The sequence below is a fragment of the Anguilla rostrata genome, chromosome 2 (genome assembly GCF_018555375.3).
Source record: "Anguilla rostrata isolate EN2019 chromosome 2, ASM1855537v3, whole genome shotgun sequence".
Classification (NCBI taxonomy): Eukaryota; Metazoa; Chordata; class Actinopteri; order Anguilliformes; family Anguillidae; genus Anguilla; species Anguilla rostrata.
In genome coordinates this window covers 44,285,638-44,309,034 of record NC_057934.1, presented here as the reverse complement: position 1 = coordinate 44,309,034, position 23,397 = coordinate 44,285,638, and the positions used below count along the sequence as shown (strand labels likewise).

Here is a 23,397-nt window from a genome sequence, read left to right as displayed (position 1 = left end):
GATGTGGGTGTGTATGTGTGCAGTTCTGCAATCGGAGCTGGTAATGAATACTGAATTTAAACCCTAAGAAATGACCACAGTTGTCATTTTTGCAGACTACCATAATTTGTCTTTATTCAAAAAGAAAATATATTGCTGTAGTAGACAGAGCTTACAGAAGACCGGAATCTTGTCAAGTTAAGAACAAATTTCTTTCCTGCTGTTTGTTTATTACTCTCTTATCTTGAATCTTTCAAATGGGATGTTATACTATGAAATTGTTCATGTTAAATCTAAAATATAGAACAATTGACCTTTTACCTGTTTCACCACTTTGCATTTATAAAGTTTGTTTATAAAAAAAAAATCAACTTTATAAATGATACATGTATTTAAAATGGATGATTAAAATGTTGTGTACATTGCTAAGTTAGTGAGCTTTAAGGTAAACTGCATGGAATATCCTTTAGTCAGCAGGAAAGCCTTTAATTAAGCCCTTTTTTCAATATCCAGTATTAAAGTCATTGCAGTATTGCCATGTTTCAATATTATGCAAGTCATTAACTTGAAAATTTAAAAACTTGAGAAGTAACTTTGTGAATGCCCTCTAAGAAAAATGATTTCCTTATACTTCTATACATCATTAAATATGCAGTCCCCTAAGTCCCTGAAAGCAGAATCAAAAGTAAAACTGAAAAAGGATACAACTGAACAAGGTGATTAATAAAATTAGCCTGTAAAGGAAAACAATCTTGATTCTTATTTTCTTCGGCCAGACACCATGAGACCAAACTCCTGGATAGTTATTTCTTTATTAAGATACCTATCCAGTTGACGCTGTGTAATGGTGCCAGCCTTCAATGCATCTTCAATGGAGAATTTATGACCTGACTTCCTGTCATGAAGAACTGAGGACTCTCCACTGGGACCTTTGAGTGAGATCTCCTCCCAGTCACACTCCTGGCCTTGGAGGTTGGCAAACAGTTTGCTGTCAATGATTCCCAGTTTGTATGCCTCTTCTGGTCTCATTTCCTTGCCTGTGTCTGGGTCAATAATGATAACAGAGCGTCGAAGATGACTCTCCCTCTGTTCCCTCTTGGTAGTTAAAGTCTTTTTAAGTGTCTCAATTTCTTGTTCTTTTTCTTTTGTGACGCTCGTCAGATCTGACAGCTCCTTCTGAAGGGAGACCAGTCTTAATTCCAGGTTTCCATTCTCAAATGGTTCAGATTCTGCAATGTGCTTTGTCTCTTTTGCTGTAATACGGTTTTCTGCTTTTAGTCTCCTAATTTCATTCTGTAGTCGTTGATTCTCCTTTTCCAGGGTAGTACTGTCTTCTCTCACTTGTTCTAGCTCTTGTAGGGACTTTGTGTTGGAAGACTCCATATTAGACAATCTGGAATTTAAATCTTTTAGCTGCTGGTTCAACTTGTTGCAACGATTCTTTTCATCATCCAAGCTACTCTTGAGCCTGTTGATCTCCAAAAGTGTTTCAGGATCTCTCTCCACTTCAACCCTTTCAGAGTATACCACTTTTTCCTGCACACCCTTCTTCTCCAAATTGGCCTGTTTTTGTACTAAAGCATTCAGCTCTTCCTCCAGCAACATTCGTTTGTGCCTCTCCTCCTGAAGTTCCAATCTGAGTATGGAATGCTCCTTTTCTTGTTGAGGATCTTGCTGAAGGACCACCTTTTGCTGTACAGTTACCTTTTCCATGGTTTTCCTGTCCCTGGCTTCCAGGTCATTGAGGCGGGCTCTCATTCTCAAGATTTCTCTCTCAGCCTCTAGCCGGGTCATTCGTTCATGCTCAAGTTCTTCCAATTGATTTTCCAAATCAGCTTTTTGACGCCGAAGCTTGCTGAGCTCATCTTTGAGGTTATCCTTCTGTTTCTGCTCATTAATTATATTCTCAGAGAAGGCTTGACATTCAGACTTTAGAAGTGGGTCTTCCTCCATTTTAACAACCTCTTTGACAATGACTTTCTCTTTCACCTGGGAAAGGTCAGTCTTCCTCATTCTGATTTTTTCCTCATGAGCTGATTTTTCCCTCTCCAGGTCCAAACGCTTCTTCTGTTCTTCTGCCAGTTTTCTCTTGAGGATTTCCACCTCATCCTGGGTTTTAGGATCTTCACGATACTGCATGACTTCATTTACAACTTCCTTAACCTGCACCTGGGGATTTGTGTCTTTCCATCTTTGAATCTCTTCCTTTAGTTGCCGGATTTCCATCTCAGACTTTTCATTCTGGTGGGCTTTTTCAACGATTTCATTCCTGAGTTGTTCCAGTTCCCTTTCGGTCTCTGGGTCTGTCTTGTACTTGATGATCTCTTTGATGACTTCTTTGACCTCTATTTGTGGCCCTTTGTTTCTTAGTAAATTCAGGTCATCTTGGAGAGTTTTCAGCTGGAGTTCTGTATCCCTGTATCTTCTCTGCTGTTCAACCAGATCAAGACGGAGATTAGCCGCTTCGTTTTCAGCCTTTGGTTCAGGCCTAACAATTTCACGCATTTTTTCCTGAATAATGACCTTTGATTTCTCTTCCTCCAAGCTTGAAATCTTCCTTTGAAGATCAGATTTTTCCCTTTGTGAAGACCTATGTCTTGCTTTCTCATCTTCAAGCTGACTTCTGAGGTTTTCTACTTTTCTCTGAAACGAGATGTCTTTTTCAACTTTGAGTATCTCTTTGACTAAAATCTTTTCTTCAGCCATAGACCTTTCCTTCTCCAACCTCCTCAATTTCTCCTGAAGGAACCTGAGCTCATCTTCAAGTAGTCTTCTGCTGTCAAGCTCTTTTTGTTTGCTCTCAAGCAGTGTTCTGTACTCACTCTCAAGCTCTGGGTCATTTTGCACCTTAATAACCTCTTCCTCTCTGATTACTTCCTGATCCTTTGACTTCTCCTGCCCCAGCGTTTCTACCTGACTCCGAATTTTGACTATTTCATTCTCTTTAATGGTCTTCTGTCTCCTCAACTCCTCCAACTCGTCCTTCAACCTCCTAATTTCCTCCTCTTGGTCCTTGTCCTTTTCAATACGCACCACTTCTTTAACAATAAAATGCTGAGCGTTCTCCTCCTTGTCCTTTCCTATCACACATAATTTTGCACGGAGTGCCTCCAGTTCATTCTCCAGGGCCCGTGTTGATCTTTGTTCCTCAGACAGCTTCTGCTGGACTTTGTTGAGATCTTCATCCAACTCTGGATCAGGGAGCTTTTTAACCACCTCTTTTTTGAGAATTACGTCTTCTGGTTTCTGGCCCTCCAGCACATAAATATCAGTCTGAACAGTTTCAATTTCTTTCTCAAGTTGCTCTCTACGTTGAATCTCATCTTCCAGTTGTTTCTTTATCCTCCAAGGCTCTGCTCCTGGGACTGCTGAACTGTCAGACTCTACACTCTGTTGTACAATGGGAACCTCTTGCTGCTGCAATAGAATTCGATTATTTTCAGGGGGTGTACGCAATTTGAAATTTAGTGCAGTTATTTTAAGTTCCACCCTTTGTACTCAACTGACAAAAATTCAGTGATGAAATTTCACTATGAATTATAAACTCCATCTACCTGATTCAGAAGGCTCAGCGCATACTCAAGGCTCTGTAGTCTCTGCTTGTTTACAGCATTAACCTCAGTAAATTTTGCCTCAATGGCAGATTCCTGTGGGAAAAAAGGTACATTACAGATATTTTATGAATAACAAAACATCTCCTGCCCCTCCAGATTCATTTCTGCCAGTGATTAATAAGTTCACATTTTGTCATTGTTTAAAATAAACAAAACTGAAATAGCCATATGCATTGTTTGCTATGCAAGCATGAGTATTCTGGCTTAAATCAATCTAATCAAACATTTCATTACCTCGTCTTTTACTTTTATAGCCGGGGACTCCAGTCTGCTTTTTTTGTATGTCTGTGGAACAAGGCCATCCTCAAAATCAAGTATTGATTTAAATTTCTCTGTTTCAGCTTCATAATCCTGCAAATTAAAGCAGAGTGAGAATACATTTTTTGGTATTTATTTTCCAAATATTCCTTAAAAAGATTATACATATTTAGAAAGTCATATTGCTCTCTTTACCTTAATTGCCTGCTGATACATCTGTGCATTTTTTGACATATTGATCAAGTCCACCTCCTTCCTTGCGATATCTGACAGCAGATTCTGTGAAAAGGAAAAGCGATTAACTCAGAATGTTTTGTCGTTGTTGCCAACACTGATAACTCTCATGGGGATTACCTGCATTTCCCATTATATACATGCAACCCTTGCTCAAACACTTACTCTTTGGTTTTTCATTTTCACTTCCACTTGTTTGACATCGTCAGTTTCTTGTGGTTCATAGTTTGGCACTCGAGACAGCCAGGTATTCAGATCATCATAATCATTGCGATAGTTGATATATCCTGTCTTGGCTCTTTGTAGACACTGAGCCCTATAATGGAGAACAATAATACAAAATGTTTCTTCAACTGTGATTCAGCCACATCACCAGGCAATTCAGGTGACAGGCAGTATAAATCAGTGTGTTATACCATGTTTAATGGGATTCTAAACAAAGTATATTTAACACGTTGATCCAAAGGAGCACATGCAGCAGAGATGTTCCTCACCTGGTGTCGATCTGTCTGCTGAGGTTGTCAAAGCGCGTGTTTAACTTTTGGACCTCAGCCTCCTGCCTCTCAATGTCTGGACAGTGCTCCTGCAGCTTATTCGCCATATTCTCACAACTGGTCTTGGCAGCCTTAAGGTTCTCCTCAGTCTCGGAGACGGCATATTTCTTGGATTTCAGCTCAATGCCATTTTCCTTTGAAAAACCAATAAGCAGGATTATGTATGCGTTTCTGTGTGTGTGTGTGTGTCTGTGTATGCACATGCACACACGGGAAATTACATAGAGGTCAAAGTATAGGAAGAGGCCAAACTCACCAAAAGATCTTCTTGTGTTTTTTCCAGGGCACTCAGGTTAGATGGGGCAACTTCCTCCCTAACCAGAGTATTCTCAAAGGTAGACAGCACATTCTTTCCATTTCGCAGGGAAGTCTCAAGCTGGTTGGAATTCACAAGTCTGAAAAAATGTAAAAACAAACAAAACACAAATTAAATAAAAAAACATTTTGGGGTGTTCTAATATGACTTTGCTGTGTAGGCATTGTAATTTTGGCTTTATTCTGAAATGAAATAAGCTGCATACTTGTCCTCGGAGCAAGCAAGTAGCAAGTTGACTTTGTTGTATTTTTTGGTGGCTTCATCCACTTTGGTGAAGAGCTGAGGAGCACTGGCACATGCAGGGTTAGTGGCCAGGAATGTCTGTGCTTCTTGTATTTTGGAAGATTTTTCAGGCTCAATTTTTTGAACAATAGCCTTAATTTCCTAGAAATCAAATTCGAAACAGTTGTCAGGTTGACTGAATATTTTTACATGGATACATAAATTTAATTGTAACAATATGAATGGACAAGTACCTTAAACTCCTGCAGTCGATCTGCATTGTCTTGCAGAGCTCGCATCTGCTCAAGCGGGGGACGCACACAAGTATAAATGGCTTTTTCCTGCTTGTCTAGATCACTGGTCACTTTTTCCAGACCTGCCATCAGCTGACGACACTGTTGCTCTAGCTCATCTGTAGTTTGTTGAATAGGAAGGACCAACCATTAGAACTGTATATCATGCAGTAAAGAAGCTGACATGAATATATGTATATATGTTATATCACGTACCAGTGCCACTATGGATTTCTTTCTTGAGATCCTCCAGTCGTGTCAGTAGTATATCCTTGTGACTGGAAGCCTGTTTCTTGACAGCTTTCTGCTTGTTAGCAATGCTGATTAAAAAGAAAATATAATTTTCTTAAAAAAGCTTCCACAGCTTTAGTCCAAAGGTATAGAACAATACATAGATGATTACTCACGTTTCAGAAACAGCGATTGCCTCAGGATCAGTTGGGGGGATTATGAAGCACACAGCAGGGGCAGATAATTTGTTTCCAGAAGAATCTTTAACATCCCATTTGATGCCATTATTCTTAAGAAGGGTGTACGTCCCTCCACGGACAACTTGACCCTGTATAAAACCGAAACAAGAGAGTATGAATCACTTTCTGTAGTGCTTAAATCCTTCTCCCTTGTTGCAAGGATAATGAAAACACTAGCTGATTACTAAATATCACATCTTCACCGCAAGGGAAAAATGTTTCCAAATTGTGAACAAATATGGGATTAAAGGGCTGAAACAGAGCCAGAGGCTATGGTTGGATAATTCAAGAAAGCAGGTAAAAGCGGAGCAAAGCTTTACGATTAGTGTATTGTAGAGTCTTATGCAAAAGAGGAGTGAGAAATAAAGCCAAGTGAAAGTGAGTTTCTTACATCAATGGTGTTGAAGTCACACAAGGCTTCCACAGGGATGGGCTCCACGGGTGTCTCCCTGCGGAATTTCAGTGGGAGCACCTGCAGACTGCGCTTCTGAAGGTCTTTCACTTGGTCATCATAATGACCCATGGCCCTCACCTGGTCCTGCTCTCACATACAGACCCACAGGACAGTTAACACCTAAGCATGTGATCTCACTAATCCAGGGATGAGTGTTTCGGTATGAAGGAGGGGAAACAAACTTACGTCCAGGCCAGAAATTAAACCCTCTATCTGGTACATGTCTTTAAACTCAGGGTTGTACTTCTGGCTAAACTCAGCTTCCAGCTTCTTCAGCATATCCTCAGTGTCCCGAGCATCTTTATGATACTGCAACAAACAAGCATCCAGTTATACTGAAACCAAACATGTCATTATAGAAAGAAAATCACCATTCTCCATTTTTCTGCACAGCATGATGGGAGTATGATTTTAGTCCCCTATGCAACATTCAGAATCACATAGGGACCTGTTTTAAATGTAATTGCTTTCCATTCCAAAACTGCCACAAATGGATCCTCAAGCAAGTTCCCATCTGTGCATTGCACAATAATAATTTTTAAAAATTCATTATCTAAAAGGTTCATGAAAACAAGCACAAAATTAGCATGGTAAGTGTGAATATCACATAAATGTGTTCCACTAGAAAACTGCTTGCAAGAAAAATGTGAATTTATGAGTTAAGTGCATACTCACTTTGTGGTACTCTTGCATGTGTTTGAGGTGGTTTTCCTCACAAATGAGCAAGTTGAGATATTCTTTCCAGTCTGCATGTACAGCTTCCATATGTGCCTATGAAACAGGAATCTCAGTGTCAATGACATTCTCAGACACAGACTCAGATTCATGAGACTTATTTCCAACAATTATAGTTGATGTTGCCCACCTCAATGACATTCCTCCCAGGGTGATCTGCAGCTAACAGTTTCTCCCCATCATCGCTGAGCTTGGTGATACTGGCCTCCCTCGCTTCAAGACCTTTACTGATGAAGTTCTGTTGAATTAGACATCATGTAAAACGTAAGCACTATTAGAATATTGTGAGATCTTTGCATTGTAAAGCAACTAGCATGTATGTGAACCTTGCCTCATACTGCCTCTTTCGAGAAAGGTAGTCCAGGTTGGTGTCACTCCAGTTGTAGTTGATGCGCTCTTCTGCCTGCTGGTCCAACCAGTAGAGCTCATTCGTGCAGCGCATCATGTAGTCCCTTAGACTGAACAGGTTCTGCTGCCTTGTTCCAGAGCTGGCCTGGAGTCAGGAATTATAAACCAGCCATGACTAACAGAATTCACACAGTGCCAATTGTGTATTTAAAGTCAGCAAAGTCAACATCCATTAGTGGATTTGCAGGGGAGAACGCAACTGCACTTACCAGAAGTTTGTTATATTTCACCTGTAGGGTACTTGCATAGTCCTGTAAATCAGAGGACAATTGCTTTAATTTTTTTATATTTCTAGTACACTTAACTACACTTCAGCACACTGGTCAAAACATAAAGTATACTGGCTTCCAAAAGTATCACCAAAATTGCAGATATTGCTTCGTCTTCTAGAAGGATATATTCCCATATATTTGTTGCTGGTAACACCCTGATTATTTACAAATCAAGGGGTTACAATTGTTAAGTACCTCATCGCAGTCAGTTATGTGAGGGGCCAAGGCTTCCACTTCACAGTGGAAAATGTTGTGCTCTTCCACCTGATTTTCCACAGTAGGTAGATCACTCCCGAATCCCTTGTTGTTGAGGTTCTCCTGTTAGATTAACCAGAGTCACATAGTGTTTTAATCGGTTATAAGTAGTGTGTCAAAATGAAGCAGCAAAAAATGTGAAGTTGATCACACTCACCTGTTTTTCCTCAATTATCTTTCCCCAGTCAACAGTGGGAAGTCCTTCTGGACGTGTCGTAACCGCATAAATTTTCTCATACTCCTCACAAAGTTTCATAACTCGTTGTTGCAGCTGCTTGATACTTTTAAACAGGAAATAACCCAATTATTTAAGCCCAATTTATTGCACCCTCTCTCACCATCATTGTAAAATATATGCTTTTGATATTATGAATTTTGAATTATGAACAATTTGTTGTTATCATTAGCACAGACAATTTATTCTTGAAGGTTCTGTAACTCAAAGCCCTTCTGCAACCTCCCCAGAGAACCTACTCATCCTTGATCATCTCTGCCTGTGGGTGACTGAGGCGAAATGCTTCTGCAATGTCATCATCTAGGTTCTTCAGGGTCTCCAAGGAATTCTGGATCTTCCTGTTATTCTCATCCTGGTATAGGGGTGCCTTTCCTTCATTGATCTTAGTCACATCCTTAAAACAAGCATTTTACCATTGTTAAAAAAACTTTTGACTGACCTAACTCCTCATAAAAAAGGTTATCTCAGCCATGTATACCAACCTTGTTCAGATTCTGTTCCAGTTCGTATATGTTTTTTTCCACTCTGTCAGCATTCTTCTGGAGTATGTCTATCACAGCTGTGAGCTCTGAAACAGGCTCTCTAGAGGGTAAAGACAAAATTATTAAAATTATTATTAAGGAAAAAAATATTTCCTAGTTCCTGATACCATGTAACCATCAGTATTAAGCTGAAGTTGATAACATATTGAAGACTGTTTACGTTTCTTTGATACACTACATGGCAAAAGGCATACGTCCACCCAAACATCACACCCATATGTGCATGTGGAACATCTCATTCAAAAACTATGGGCATTAATATGGAGTTGGTCCCCCCTTTGCTGCTATAACGGCCTCCACTCCTCTGGAAAGGCTTTCCATTAGATTTTGGAACATGGCTGCAGGGATTCGCTTCCATTCAGCCACAAGAGCATTAGTGAGGTCGGGCACTGATTTTCGGCAGTAAGACCTGGCTCGCAGTTGGCATTCCAATTCTTCCCAAAGGTGTTTGATGGGGTTGAGGTCAGTGCTCTGTGCAGGCCAATCAAGTTATTCCACACCAAACTCAGCAAACCATTTATTTATGGGCCTCGCTTTGTGCACAGGGGCACTGTCACAATGAAACAGGAAATGGCCTTCCCTAAACTGTTGCCACAACGTTGGAGACACATAATTCTCTAGAATGTCATTGTATGCTGTAGCATTTCACTTGACTGGAACTAAGGGGCCTAGCCCAAACCATGAAAAACAGCCCCAGACCATCATTGCTCCTCCATCAAACTTTACAGTTGGTACTATTCAGGCCAATACAGTTGGCACTATGCATTCCACAAAACCCAGATTTGTCTGTCAGACTGCCAGATAGTAAGCCCTGATTCATCACTACAGAGAACACATTTGCACTGCTCCACAGTCTAATGGTGCTGTGCTTTACAGCACTCCAGCCGACGCTTGGCATTGTGCATGGTGAACTTAGGCTTGTGTGCGGCTACTCAGCCAAGTAAACCCATTTAATGAAGTTTCCAACAAATAGCTCTTGTGCTGATGTTGCTTCCAGAGGCAGTCTGCAACTCGGTAGTGAGTGTTGCAACCAAGGACAGACGATGCGCTACACGCTTCAGCACTCGGCATGAGAGTATGTCCTACTGCTTTACAGCTGAGCTGTTGTTGCTCCTAGACAATAACAGCACTTACATTTGACCGGGGCAGCTGACTTGTTGGAAAGGTAGCATCCTATGACAGTGACACAATGAAAAATCACTGAGCTCTTCAGTATAACCCATTCTACTGCCAGTGTTTGTCTATGGAGATTGCACAGCTGTATGCTTGCTTTTATGCACCTGTTAGCAATGAGTGTGGCTGAAGTAGCCAAACCAACTAATTAGAAGGGGTGTCCATATACTTTCTTCCATGTAGTGTATCTTTGTGTTTGTTAGCATCAAGGGTCTACCAGAATGATAAAATATGTAACAGAAAAAAAGAAATGGTCAACAGTAGCACTATATTTATTCCCTCCTGGAATAATATTAAACATTGAAAAGGTTCACAATTGATCCCAAGTTTGCCATTGGATATTCTTCTAAGCAATTAAAACCTTATAAACGTGTTGACAATCCTGGGGCATGCTGACAGATTTCATCTGCATTTTTGGCTGCTGTCTCTCTACCAGGAATTCATTTCCAGAGCACTTTGCATTGTTCAAATAGTATGCAAATGAAATGCATACCTGTGTTACTAAGGTAAAGATTTCTTTTACCCTCTGGACATTACTATCATTGTTTTGTAAGATCGTTTAGACTATTGTTTTTCTATCTCTATCTATCTTTTTAAACCATTTGCCAGACAGTAATTTTGCTAGAATAAATATTGCAAGCACATAATTATGAAAGATTGGTACTGGGGTACTCAAAACAGAAAAAATGCAGCTACATTGCACTTAACCAAGTCTATAATTACAAACTCTGACAATTGTTCAAAGAATCTGTTTATTGCTATAAAGACAACACTGCCTGGAAACTTGTTGTTGGCCTGGTCTATAAAACGCACTTTACTGTTGTGAAAGCTACTTGTAAATTTTGAAAATGTATGTAGATAGGCTTCTAGAAAACACAGTATTTAATCATTTCTCCTTATAATTGTAGGAAAACATTATCCTGGTTACTATTACAGTTTTTCAAAGCAAGTCTGAGCAAAAAAAAGGTAAATCTACCTAAGGTTGTTTTTCTGGTCAACTGATTGCTTTTTCTGGTGCATACTTTCCCTGAATAATTAGTTGGCATTCATTTGGACTTAAATAATAGAATACAAAGAAACCCCATGCATGCACAGTACAAGACATGAGTCACAGGCAGATTGAGTTAAAAATATCAACAATATATGAGGTCATGCTACCCCAGATTAACAACCAAACTATGAAAAATTGCATCTGTTTTCTAACCTGGTCAGTGTTCCAGTGCCCACATTTAATACCTTGAAGGATACAAATAAATGATACTTTGAGGTTTTGCTTCATTTTAATCATTACTATTACAGTGCTAGTTTGTACTTTGTACTTGGTAGGATTCTTGCTGCTGAACAAGCTTACTCTACAGGGTTGGAGTCCTGATCGATGTGGTCACTTCTGGCACTACGATCCTTACTTCACTCTAGTGTTTCTTTTGCGCCTCTACATCTTGAAACCTATGCACTTGTTGTACGTCGCTCTGGATAAGAGCGTCTGCTAAATGCCTATAATGTAATGTAATGTAATATTAGCAGGAATTTATTTTGTTCTGAGCACTTAGTATTGTTGTATATGTTTTAAATTTCAAGATGTCATCTTCTGGTTTTTAAATCTTGGCAAATAGAATTAAAATTCAAGCAACAAAGGTGATATTTGCAAAGTAATTGTTCCAAGATAATATTGCTGTAATAGTTTAAAGTTCTGTGTGCTCTCAGTGAGAGGGTGTGGCACCAGGTGGCATTAATGGGTAGGTCCAGCTTTTTATTTGCATGATCAAAACAAAGTTTACTTTCTCAGAGGGCACGTAAAATTGGCTCTGTAACAGTGGATACTGTTGGCAAGTAACAAACAGAAGGGAGGTGAATATTCAAAAGCACCTTGAACCAGTATTACTCACAAGTAAAGTTTGAAAGTCTAGAAAATTCTTCAGAAAAACTGACAGTGCTGTTTCTATACTGTCATGCAAAGTGCCATGTCTGCTTGTGGACCCTTGTATGGTCTGTATGGTATTCACAAAGTACACAACAGGTTTTTCACAGACCTATGATTTCCTGATAGTAATAAGATCAAACTTAATGGCTGTGGATTAGTTACAGTGATGTGCAATTTGATTTGAGGAATATTGCTTGATTCTTAAACCTATGAGTATATTAACCAGTAGGCCCTACATACTGTAGGTTCAGCATAGCACTGGATGCTGAATTTATAACAAACATTTTACCTCCAGCCCTACATTCTCAAGTTAATTATACATTTGACTGGCTGAAAATGTATAATGTGTCAATATTTTTCAGTGGATGAGCACACATGGTTTCAGATTTGCTGTAGGACTAACCATCTGAAGCTTGCCAGGATTCGGAGTATAATACATTGTTTGGACCTTAAACTGTTTATTTCAATACAAGCATCACTGGGGCTTATCATTAACATTTTCCACACATAATTACTTAGAGGACCCATATTTCAATGTAAAGAACATGGCTTAGGTATTTTGGTATAGGGGGAGTAGTCTAGTGTATACTACATTCACATTAGCTCGCCATATCATAGGAGGCAACTGTGACTTCAAAACATTCACTTCCATTCATTTACATGAATATTGCTGTATTCCAACACATAATATCTCAAACATTATGAAACAGCAATTTTTTTTGTACATTTCACATTGAAAGTGTAATTGAACTTGTTTGAAGCTACAGGTACATAGGACTACTATGCTTGTGATATTTTGGGATTTGAGCATGTTACATTCTGTAAACTTTGTTCAGTTAACCAAATGTTCTTTTAAAACACATCTGAAACTTACGACCTAAGAAGAGTGTCAACAAAACTTGAGGGTGTGGCCCTACTTGGGCAAAGGGTGAGGTCTCCACTCAGAGATGAAGACAAAGGATATTTAAAAGGTAGGTAAGTAAAGACCTGTTGCATATACTTTGTTAATTATGTGTTACAAGGCAATGACATCCAAAAAATGACAGAAAATTATCGTTTAGGAACTGTTTGTGCGCGTGAGTGCGCGCGCGTGTTGATTAGATACGTTTCAGTTTATATATTTTACTTTTTTTCCTGTCAATGAACACCTGGTCATTTGTAACGATTTTCATTAATGTGAGTTTCCCCACATTGTTGACAAGACTGAGAACATTCCCCGAACCCGTTCCAAAATTCTGCATTTTTTGCCGCGCCTATAATCACCGAGTTCATAGGCAACTAAAAGGAAGCTCACGCGGCACTTTCTAGTTTTGTTTATTTTTTGATACTTAAACTTATTCCATGCAACTGTGTCTGCATTGCTTCCAATATTTATTAACGTGTGTTGTCGATTCTATGATTAGCAACAATATATGCAACAGTGGTGGCACACTGAAATTAACCCACTAGACCAAAGCAGAAACTCATTTCTAGCAAACACAAATCAAACGAGAAAATATACGGAGTCTTGCACTGTACTTACTTTTTCTCCGTAATAGTCACGCTGTTCTTCGAGCTCTTTTTCTTGAACATGGTGATGAACTCGCTGCTTCTCTGAACACCTGCTTTTGTTAAGTAAAGTGATACAGTCCCGGAGAGATGTTTCGATGTATGCTGGCGAACTGGTTAATTAAAGTTGTTTCCCAATCATGTATTGTATCTAAATACATAGAACTCACGATGGCAGGGCTCGTGCCGTGACTCTCTTGCCTGTTTAACTCATTGAAATGTCAAATAAGATACTCTACGCAATGCAACTTAAGCACGACTAAAATGTGGACTGTAGTAGCCCACGCCCAATAAGGTGGTTTATACGAGGAGCCTATCAGTGAACAGGTGTGGCACTGCTCTATCTCTTTTACAGATAACTTTTTCTGTACAGGCAACAAAAGCATTGTGCCTTATAGGGCTGACAAGGAATCATTAATACACAAATCTCGCATGTCATTGGGAAAGCATGAAAATAATGTTTTATTTGCAAGTGATACATCATTAAAGCAGCATGCAATGATACATCATCAAAGCAACATGCAATGATACATCATCAAAGCAACATGCCTGACTCTTGTACGTACGTTGTGTTGCTTTTTGGCTTTTGCTAACCAATACAGGCACAACTGACAAGAAAAAGCTGATTTCAATGTTCCCCTTCTCTTTCGATATTTTATGTATGAGTCACAAATTAAACAAACTGAAAACATCTGACTGTACTCTCTCTTGCAGAAAAACACAGGGAAATCCATTCATTGATTAGTGCAATTGTTTGTGCACTGGGCACACTACAGGCATGCTCTCGTCCACACATTACCTCACAAGGTCAGTTATGTAAAGGCTATCCAATAGGGAATGCTGTATTTCAATCGTCACACGATACTTTTGCACAATATTTTTTATTGATTTCAACTTATCAAATATAAATGATATTTGCTAAATTCTTTCTATTAAAACTTAGCCTCCCCCTTGAAGCAAATTCAGATATGTTCGGAGACTTCTGAAGGTATGGGAAATTTGGAAGATTGTACAAGTTAAACCAATTGTTGTAAAATGGCTGAGGACCAATATTAAATCAATGAATCACAGTGTTTTTTTTTTTTTTGTTTGTTTTTTTTTAATCTCAGTCATGAAATCATTCAGTTCATTGCAAATAGGAATACTTGAGAAGGAATGGGACAACCTGCAAAATGCATTCTTTCGGACATGAACTGGTAGGGCAGGTTCGACACGTCAGAAATACTGGTTTCACAGTGAATCAAGCATTTACCCTTATACTGAGAGTGGACTGGCTGACACATAAGATAAGGCTGTATAGAGCAGGAGTGGTTGACATAAATCCTGGTTAAAATTCAAACAAAAAAAATGAAGGCTTTAGCAAATATGTGAGCAATGGATCTCTGAAAAGATGGTTTTGATTTTCTATAGACATGCGATGAAGCTATTTAGGCTAACACAACTTAGAGGTGCATTTATACATAGAATACTAGGAATTGTGATGCCCTAATCATAACTACAAGGCTGTTGCACCATAGAGAACTGAAATTGCCTCCCAAAGATGTACCATATCTCTATGGACTAACCACTCTGTATGTGTGAAATGAATAATTAAAATTAGTTTACTTAGTCCCTGGTAAGACCCCATGATTTTAGCCCCATAATCTTAAATCAAGGGTGTCGCTGCTGTGAGCAACAAGTGTAACAAAATCTATCCTTGGTTGTTCTCTATGAGCTTGATCACTCACAATGAGTGGCATAGTGTTCAAATTATGTCAGCCTTGGCATGGTCTGTCCTGGAATGATTTATCCACTAAGCACTGAATTTAAAAAGGAGGGATTTAGTCATTAGTCAAGGGGGTTTGTGCGATTAATCAATGGACAAGAAACTCTGGTGCTGACTGGCCAAATGGTGAGCAGAGATGTAACAATTTGGAATGAAGTTGGGGTGAAATGAAATTTTTGAAAGTGAGAAATTAATTGGTAGTCTTAACACACACATGTGGCATGTAATGATGGTATTATAATTATGACATTATTGTTGTCAGTGAAGCAGTAGAGCTGAGGAAACCTGGAAATCACTCAGATGGGTCCACCAAAAATTTACAGGGAAAAAAAGATAGATTGATTCATTGAAAAACAAGGCAGTCTAAAAGTGGAATTCTATTTAATCAGCTGTCAAATCAGATCATTAATTTTGGCATCAGTTAGAGTATCAGAACTGGAAAGTACTGCGTAATGTGTACAGGGATGCAAAGTGGACTGTGGAATTTTTTGTTTTTGTTTTATCAATTAAAATGTTGACTTGTTGATTAAAGGGGTTCTTTGTATTCATGTTTGCCATTTTTCTTTACAGGAAAGATAAACATTTTTTGTTCATATTTTTGTTCCTTAGATTTTATTTTTAATTTAAGGTCATGTAACCTTCATAGTTGTGTAGTTTCCAATGTTGTCCCTTGGATTTAATCTTTGTATTCTGTTTGAGTTCAGGATAAAGACCAAAGAGAACATGTTTTAGTAAATTTGTTTTCTATTGTCATTCTAATTTATGTAAATCATTTTCATTAAGTAAGCTATCATGTTACATATTAAATCACTTCATGTAGAATAAAAGAAAAAATGCATTTTCTTGCATTCATTTATTTTGAATATTTTTTTTCACCATTATATTCATCAATCAAAATTTACAACCACTTGATAAATAGAAGAGGTCTCTGGGAAGTCTCATCCTATACAATAGTTTATCAAATGAATTTTGACTGATATCAGGTCATGGTTATCATTTGACTGGCTAAGTGTTCTCACATTGTAGTGTTGGTTAATGCTTCCCTGTCCTTACCACTTTCCAAGCATGTCATGATATAAAATTACTTGTCAACATATTTGTTGTTGTTATTCAAGGTACCTGGAAGATCTTTCATGTCAAGATGTTGAATATTCTTTTTGGAGATGATCTCTATTGAAAATAATGGTCTAAGTATCCTCAGTTTGTTTCAAGAGCCAAGAAACTAAGGCAGAATAAGTCCAGTGGTTTAAACATTAATAGTGCTATAACATGAAAACTGAGTACCAACTGAGAAGTTAAAAACTTTACTTACTTTTCTTTTACTATTATATATAGGGACAGTGTGGGGTTTCATATTTCATATTCACAAAACTGCTTGTGGGAGCATAATAATTTTATGAAGTCATTAAAATACTTTCATAATATGACTGTCGATTGACAATGCTTGTTCAGAAGTGTCTAATCTCAATCTTTTAGGCAATTAATGATGAGTTCAGTTCTTGCTTTTTTCACACAAATGTGCATTTAGAAGTAGAGGGGCATAGTTGGTGTGGTCCAACTCCGAATGTCATGACTGGAATGTCGGAACAGGTGTCACTAAAACTTGTGCTGCTGCATTTCACTGAATCTGATGAGGTTAGATAAAGGTATGTACATCATTTTTTACATAGTTTCACATACAAGTAGTGAACAGATACTGGATATGTAAGCACAGACAGACAATGATATTGTGAACATTGATAATTGTTCCTCTCCCCTCCTCAAGCCAATAAAGTCAAATTGAAAAATGTTTTCTTTGAAAGACAGAAAAGTTTCAGCAATATTAAAATACATTTGTAAAATAAACTTCAGTTTAACATGTTAATGTTCTTCATTTAGTATGGTCTATAGAATAGTGGGGCACACCTCCAGTCCAGGAGAGTCAAAGTGCCTGCTGGCTGTTAAATGAAAACCATAAATACTCACAGGCAGTGCAGCACTCCAGTACTGGAGTTGTGTACCCCTGCTCTACAAGTTTGTGCTAGGTATGCTCTGCTGTAAAGCCTGTGGAGATACTCTAACCATAGTTGTGTTGGGAACAGGCTACATATTATTATTTTGTTTCGATATTTGGTGGTCTTTTGAAAAAATATCATATTTCAGAGCCAATAAACATACTTTGTGTGGGCTGGGGCTGTTCTCATAGGGACAGGGGTGGAGTAGTTTGGGGTGGGGTCTTCACAACTGCAAGATTCATTCATCCTGCAGCAAAACAAACCATTAACTGATCTTTTTTTTAAAAGTTATTGTTCAGCTGTTGTCTGTCACCAGGGCAGATCAATCATAGGAGAGAGCGGAGAGTGGGTTTAATAAATGTGGGAAAAAATCTGTTGGAGGGTGGAAGTTATTTCCTGAACTGGAGTGTGAAGCGTTAAGTACAGTGCGTCCCTCCTCATGGGTGTGTTTCAGCCTGGCAGCATAGTCAAGGAAAATTGTTTCTTATTATAGGAGATAAACACACTTAAACGGCAGTGCTGCTATCCCACGAAGGGGAAACCTGCATAGAAAACAAATGCATTGTACTATATAAGACATTCTAGAACACTAAAGTAAACAAGAGAATGTACCCTTTTCTTGAGGCCATTCTTTGTAATGTAGTGTTGAAATCCCGATGTGCTCACAAGAGTGGAATTCTTGATTCCGGGGTAGTTTTTTAGCCTGTGATGAGTCACTCTGGTGTATCGCTGGAAGCTAATCATGGACAATTGCAATTTTTTTTTCCACAGTACCACGCAACAACGATCTTTGCACGTAAAAATACTTCATTGCCAGCAACCATACATCCCACAGAATCAGTACAAATCCACAAACTGTTCTCAAAGTTAAAGTCAAAGTTAATCAGAGCTCATGGAGGTTATTTAACATTCCTATTATTGCAACACATAGTAGAGAGCTCATTCCTACAATACTTGGATAAGGCTATAATGACAGTGTAATGTAAAACTGACACAAAAGTAGCATACAGTTCTGCAAAGACAACTCCCCAGCCGTGCTTTAGAAAAAATCTTCCACTGACTGTGAACCCATGTTTGGGCAGCGTGCAACATGCTCTGCTCGTTCAGTTCTGGTGTTGTATTGTGGGACGTCCTGTCCAGTTTCATCAAAGGTAGTAGAAGATCTGCATATCACTACCATTGGAGAAAAAGGCTCTGCACAGGCATGTCTGCCACAAAACACTTCAGTTCAGAGCTTAATGAGAGGATAAACTGGTTTTTAATGCAGTTTTACGTACCCTGTGTGGACTTGTCTGTCTCATCTCAATACTTTTCACAGACACCATGCATATGGTATATGTGTATGTGGCATATTGATTAAATAGATGATAAAGATCACATATTTTACCGCACAGCGGATATGCTCTAAAACCCCAGACTTAAAAAAAGGGTTCTAGAAAAAAACAAGGTAATAGTACTTAGACTCTTGATATAGGATTTATGAAACTTTGTAGATTCTAGCATGTCATATTATTGCTTAAAATGTGCAATGTTTCTAAGAATGTGCGGAAGTTAGACTTATTACTGTTAACTTGATAATAATAATGAAGATATTGGGTTACTGTGCTGTTACTACTTGGCTGGTAAAACGTAACTGATCCTAGTAATCCTCTTCCTATATTTATCTGAAGGATTTCACACATGGCATAGAAAATACACTCCAAATGTAAACCAATGAAAATATATGCATGTGTCATTTTTACCTTCGTGTGCCTCAAAACCTTTGGGTATGACAAAACCAACAAGAATATGAGTAAGCATGTGAAGTATGAAGAAGACTTTACTCAGTCAATAATTACCTCAAGGGCTGTTTACAATAGCACAGCGCTGGTCTTATTAGGGTGTTACCATTCCAGGTTGCTAAACCTTTTTAGATAAGACTTCAACATACTTCATATCTGTTACATTAACATTACCATGAAACCAGTGTACATTAGTCCTAAATTTCTCAGATATTTGCCTATAATTAAACATATTTTAAAGACACCAGCAAATCATACTGTAATGGCAGGGAACTGGCGAGATTCGAACTGAGGTTGTCAGAGGGGAGAGACAGAAGCTCGAACTGAGGTTGCCGGGGGGAGAGACAGCGGAGCTAATGACTGCCCTAACAGATTCATTCACCATTAGCAGAGCAGTTAGGCAGCCTCAGGAGCAGTTTGCTACCGTATGAAATAGGTAGCGTCAAATGTTTGTGCATGTGGATTGGGAAATACTCTGTATGAGGGAAACAGAAGGGCCAATGATATCCTGCCAAAACCCACTCTTTTTTCTGGATCTAAATGGCCCAAACTCTTTATTATCATTCATGTTAAGTGTGTCATCAATACACTAGCAGGTCATAACATGCTGTTTTATAGTGTTACTGCTCAGGTCCCACTAGAATTAAACTGCCCTAAGTATAAAATATATGAAGTTTCCAAACTTAAGGCAAACCTCCAGCACCTAAGCAATTCCAGATTTTCTGCCCTGCAACCTACTGGATTGCAAAGCAGGCCATGTGGACCAGGGAGCCTGAATCAGTCCTCCGGGGTTGGGCCAGGCCTTGGCAGGAAACACAGACAGAGGGAGATGCATGATAGTCCAGTTGAAACTCAAAAATACCCCACAGAAACTTCTGTGCTCTTGCAACACTTCTGTGTCTCAACAGCAGTCTTGATGCTCAGCAATGTGGCTGTGGGTAGGAATTGAATGAAAAATAACAGCAGGTACTCAGTAGGCCACCTTCTCATGAGATACTATCAATTCTCACTGCCTTTCCTGTTTCTGCTAAGGAGCACTCACTACTGTGACACCTGCAGACAGCAGGGTACGAAACCAGGAACCTGTTCCGCTGGATTTCTTCACATCCAGCCCCTCCCCCGCAGGCCGTGGCCTGGCAGCAATGCCAGCCAGTCGTTTCAGGCACGCTCCCAAGCACGTGAGGAGGGTGGAGCTCCAGTCTCTGGGCTTCAGCATGGAAAACAGGGGCATCCGGAGGGCACAGCGCTGAACCAGGGCCGACCACCTCACTGTGAGGAATCCCTTGTCGATTACATGGGTGATTTTAGGACGTCTTGAGCATTGAGTTATTGTGTCAGAAGTCTGCTGCAGAGCTTCTCTGGGTAAAAGGTGTTTAATAAAACTGTGTCTGGTCTCAGCCATTGCAGTGGGTTGGGCTTTTATGATTCTGCTGTGAGATAACATCCGTCTTGACAACATTAATTAGTGTTAACCTGTCAAATTTATCTGTCATTTAAAAACATTTAATTCTGGCTAGTGTTCGGTTGTCAATAAATGCTTTATGTATCATTATGCTTTTACTTTCAGTTACTTGAATGGAATACAGTACAGTAATTTGAACTAATGCAGCAGATATAATTTCTTCCTTAAAATATATTTGTTGATTAAGATAGAAGCAGCACATAATTTTTTTCTTGCCAATAAATAATATACTTTCTATGTATTAAATTGTATATTTATACAAGCTATACGTGTTCACTATCGAAAGAGTTGTAATATGTAGTTCTGTGACCTTTCTTTTAAATATGTTAAAATATTTTTCAACAAAAGTGAAGTTCACAATTGTCACAAAAGACCCTGAAGTGAAATACTGTACCAACGTCAATATTTTAAAAAATCTACGACAGCATAATTACGCGATTGACTTCTTTGAAAGTTTCTAGAAGTATTCAGAAGCTGGATAAATACACGTTGAGGCACACTTGAACTGTCACAGGGTTGGATTTGACTCTTAGTGTTTATCTCTCATTGCAGATGCCTTCGGCAGGAAAAGCCAGCGTGCTCATTAATCTGCAGTAGTGCAGAGCTCAGCTCTCCTGTCCGTCTGCACCAGTCACACTCGCTGCCTTTGTAATCTCACTTCTTAGCAGTGCATTTCAACATGGGCATCCCTGCCGTGTCAGTTCATAATCCCAAACTGAACACAGGGGGATTGCCACAAAGCAGAAGCACTGTGGTCCTTTGTGCTGTGAACAGCTACGCTGACACGTTCTTCGCATGCCTTTTTCAAATCTGTTAACCCAGGCACTCTACCACTCCCAAGTCCTGAGAGAGATCTATCATTTGAAAAACATGACTACTTTTGATGCTTGACTAAATTTCCCTAATGTATATATATATATATATATATATATACACATTAGGGAAATATATTCAGAAAATAAAGAAATGCTAAGTCTAAAGCGTCACTATAAATTAGAATTTAATATAATTCAGACTGGTGGAGTCAGGGGTTTAGCAAGTGGTTTGGTGATGCCATTCAGAATTTGGTTCTTTATCAGTATACATTTGCTGAAGAATAATCCCATTTATCACTCTACTGTACATCTCTTTATATCTGTTTTGTCCTGTTATGAAGGTAATTTGGGGATTGTATTGTCATTACTGCATTTCAGTGGCTAGGAGTGAGAGAAAAGGGGCAATGGATAATGTTATAGATACATAGGATCAAATGTCATTGGTTATTATCTGTTGTGGTCCAGTAAATGCATTGAAGGGGTTTAGGTTATAAATAGAAGCTTTTTGCCCTATGGCTGCTTTTCTGTTTCTGTTTGTGAGGTTGTGTCAGCAATGCTGACCCTTGTGTCGTACCAGACGGGAGGGAGAGGGCTTGAGTAATTAGCACTTCAGCTGGTGGGATATGAAGTTCTCAGTTAAAAAAATATAATTTATTTTGTTGTGATCAATTTACTGTTACTTACCTTGTTTGCAAATATCATGGCAGTGAAAGCTCTATCAGGGGAATATTTCACAAAGCGGGGTCATTAATCGGGATACAGTGTTTCCTTTACCACACTGAAAATGAATGCCTTTCTGATCCTGCGATACTCTGGTTTCCACAGGGTCATAACAGAGCAGAAAACTCCAGGGCAGCTCACAGAACCACATTTTTCTCTCACCTGTTTCAACAGCGACCTCACAGGAGATGCTGGATGCATTTCACAGAACACCAGAGGGTATGCTTAGGTTCAGTTTGTAGTATGGGTGGGGTCCTTGGAATGAAAGCTACACAACCAGATCTAATCAGGAACATCCATGCAAAAAGAGCTCCCCAAAATGGGATAAGCAGTCTGCTTGTGAAGAAATGGTGCATAACTCCTAGTCTCCTGAACACAGCTGTCAGGAATTATGACTGCACTGAAATAATAACGGCATGTCACAGTTTTCATTCAGGAAACAGAGTGTTTTGCATTTATTTTAGCAGCCCTGAAGTGTTTTGTAACATAACAAACCTGTTTGCAAGTGTCACCTTTCATGGAACTCCTTCCAATCCCCTCCTTTTCCAAGCTGTAATCCTTCATTTTTCATATTAAAAATGACATATTTGATACCTTTTCATGCTGGCATTAATGTATTTGCATTCTGTTATCCTATATGCTATTCTCCATTAGCGCCATCTGGTGCAATATTCAAATGTTGCACGTATAGGAACTTCCATGTCAAATGCAGAGAGCAAGAGCAAGTACCTAAAATCCAAAGACATAGCAAATTACAGCAAATTACTTTTGGTAAAAGATGTTTGATGGGTTTCTATCATGCTAATCAAGATGTCAGCAAACCCCCATTCCTTAGCTTTACACAGTTGTGGATAAATATAGTGCAAGTGAGAGTATGTACTTACATTGTACTTACACGGTCTTATATCATTACCTAACACTAGCTCCCTTATTTGTTGTTGTTGATGCCTCTAATACAAAACATTATCAAATGTAACCTCATCGATTGACATTGTGCTTTTAAAATTATATTTGATATGTTGCTCAAATACACTGCTACTGGATTATCTTCCATGAAAATTAAACACTTGAAACACTCTAGTGCTACTCCCCTGAGCAAACCATGCTGCTTTGTTTGGGGGTGTAACTTCATTTCGAATTTAACTCTACGATTTGGGGCATGAAAACAAACTGTTGTGACCACCAGTCACCAGAGATGTCGCCAAATCCACCAAAACTGAAAATGAAGGCTTAACGTTTTTAAAAAGAAAATATACTTCAGGTAACTGAAAAACAGCTTGCATAGTGACGCTATGCCTCCTGGGGCTGTACGTGTGTATATTACCTGATTTTTAATTACATTTAACTGCCTCTTCAGTTGGACCAATTTCCTATGCT

The 23,397-nt window shown here is 38.9% G+C and overlaps 1 protein-coding gene and 1 long non-coding RNA gene across 3 annotated transcripts; one reads left to right on the top strand and one right to left on the bottom strand.

Moving 5' to 3' along the window:
- Positions 1-86: 86 nt before the first annotated feature.
- LOC135248160 (periplakin-like) lies at positions 87-13,767 on the bottom strand. 2 transcript variants are annotated; one of them, XM_064322464.1, is made up of 22 exons: positions 13,458-13,767; positions 8,782-8,881; positions 8,539-8,693; positions 8,222-8,345; positions 8,005-8,127; positions 7,747-7,788; positions 7,461-7,622; positions 7,260-7,367; positions 7,070-7,165; positions 6,581-6,703; positions 6,332-6,478; positions 5,878-6,029; positions 5,687-5,790; positions 5,432-5,589; positions 5,161-5,339; positions 4,896-5,034; positions 4,580-4,773; positions 4,251-4,401; positions 4,047-4,130; positions 3,828-3,944; positions 3,534-3,626; positions 87-3,393 (listed from the first exon to the last, which is right to left on the bottom strand). In XM_064322464.1, the coding sequence occupies exons 1-22, from the start codon at positions 13,505-13,507 to the stop codon at positions 739-741; spliced, it is 5,256 nt and encodes a 1,751-aa protein (XP_064178534.1). In that variant the 5' UTR covers positions 13,508-13,767; the 3' UTR covers positions 87-738. The 2 variants fall into 2 exon arrangements, with proteins under 2 accessions (XP_064178534.1, XP_064178533.1); XM_064322463.1 differs by having other exon boundaries at positions 87-3,396; positions 13,458-13,766.
- A 5,579-nt stretch (positions 13,768-19,346) lies between these two features.
- Positions 19,347-22,611, top strand: LOC135248159 (uncharacterized). The gene is made up of 2 exons (XR_010328371.1): positions 19,347-20,294; positions 21,038-22,611. It is a non-coding gene; the product is annotated as an uncharacterized LOC135248159 (long non-coding RNA).
- The last annotated feature ends 786 nt before the right edge of the window (positions 22,612-23,397 follow it).

Bases quoted from the DNA above. Each gene is read 5' to 3' on its own strand.
- LOC135248160 (XM_064322463.1), bottom strand. From the start codon at position 13,507: ATGTTCAAGAAAAAGAGCTCGAAGAACAGCGTGACTATTACGGAGAAA. The intron at 7,789-8,004 runs GTACTTAACAAT...TCTGATTTACAG, and splicing joins ACATAACTGACTGCGATGAG to GACTATGCAAGTACCCTACA. The intron at 6,479-6,580 runs GTAAGTTTGTTT...ATGTGAGAGCAG, and splicing joins GTTTAATTTCTGGCCTGGAC to GACCAGGTGAGGGCCATGGG.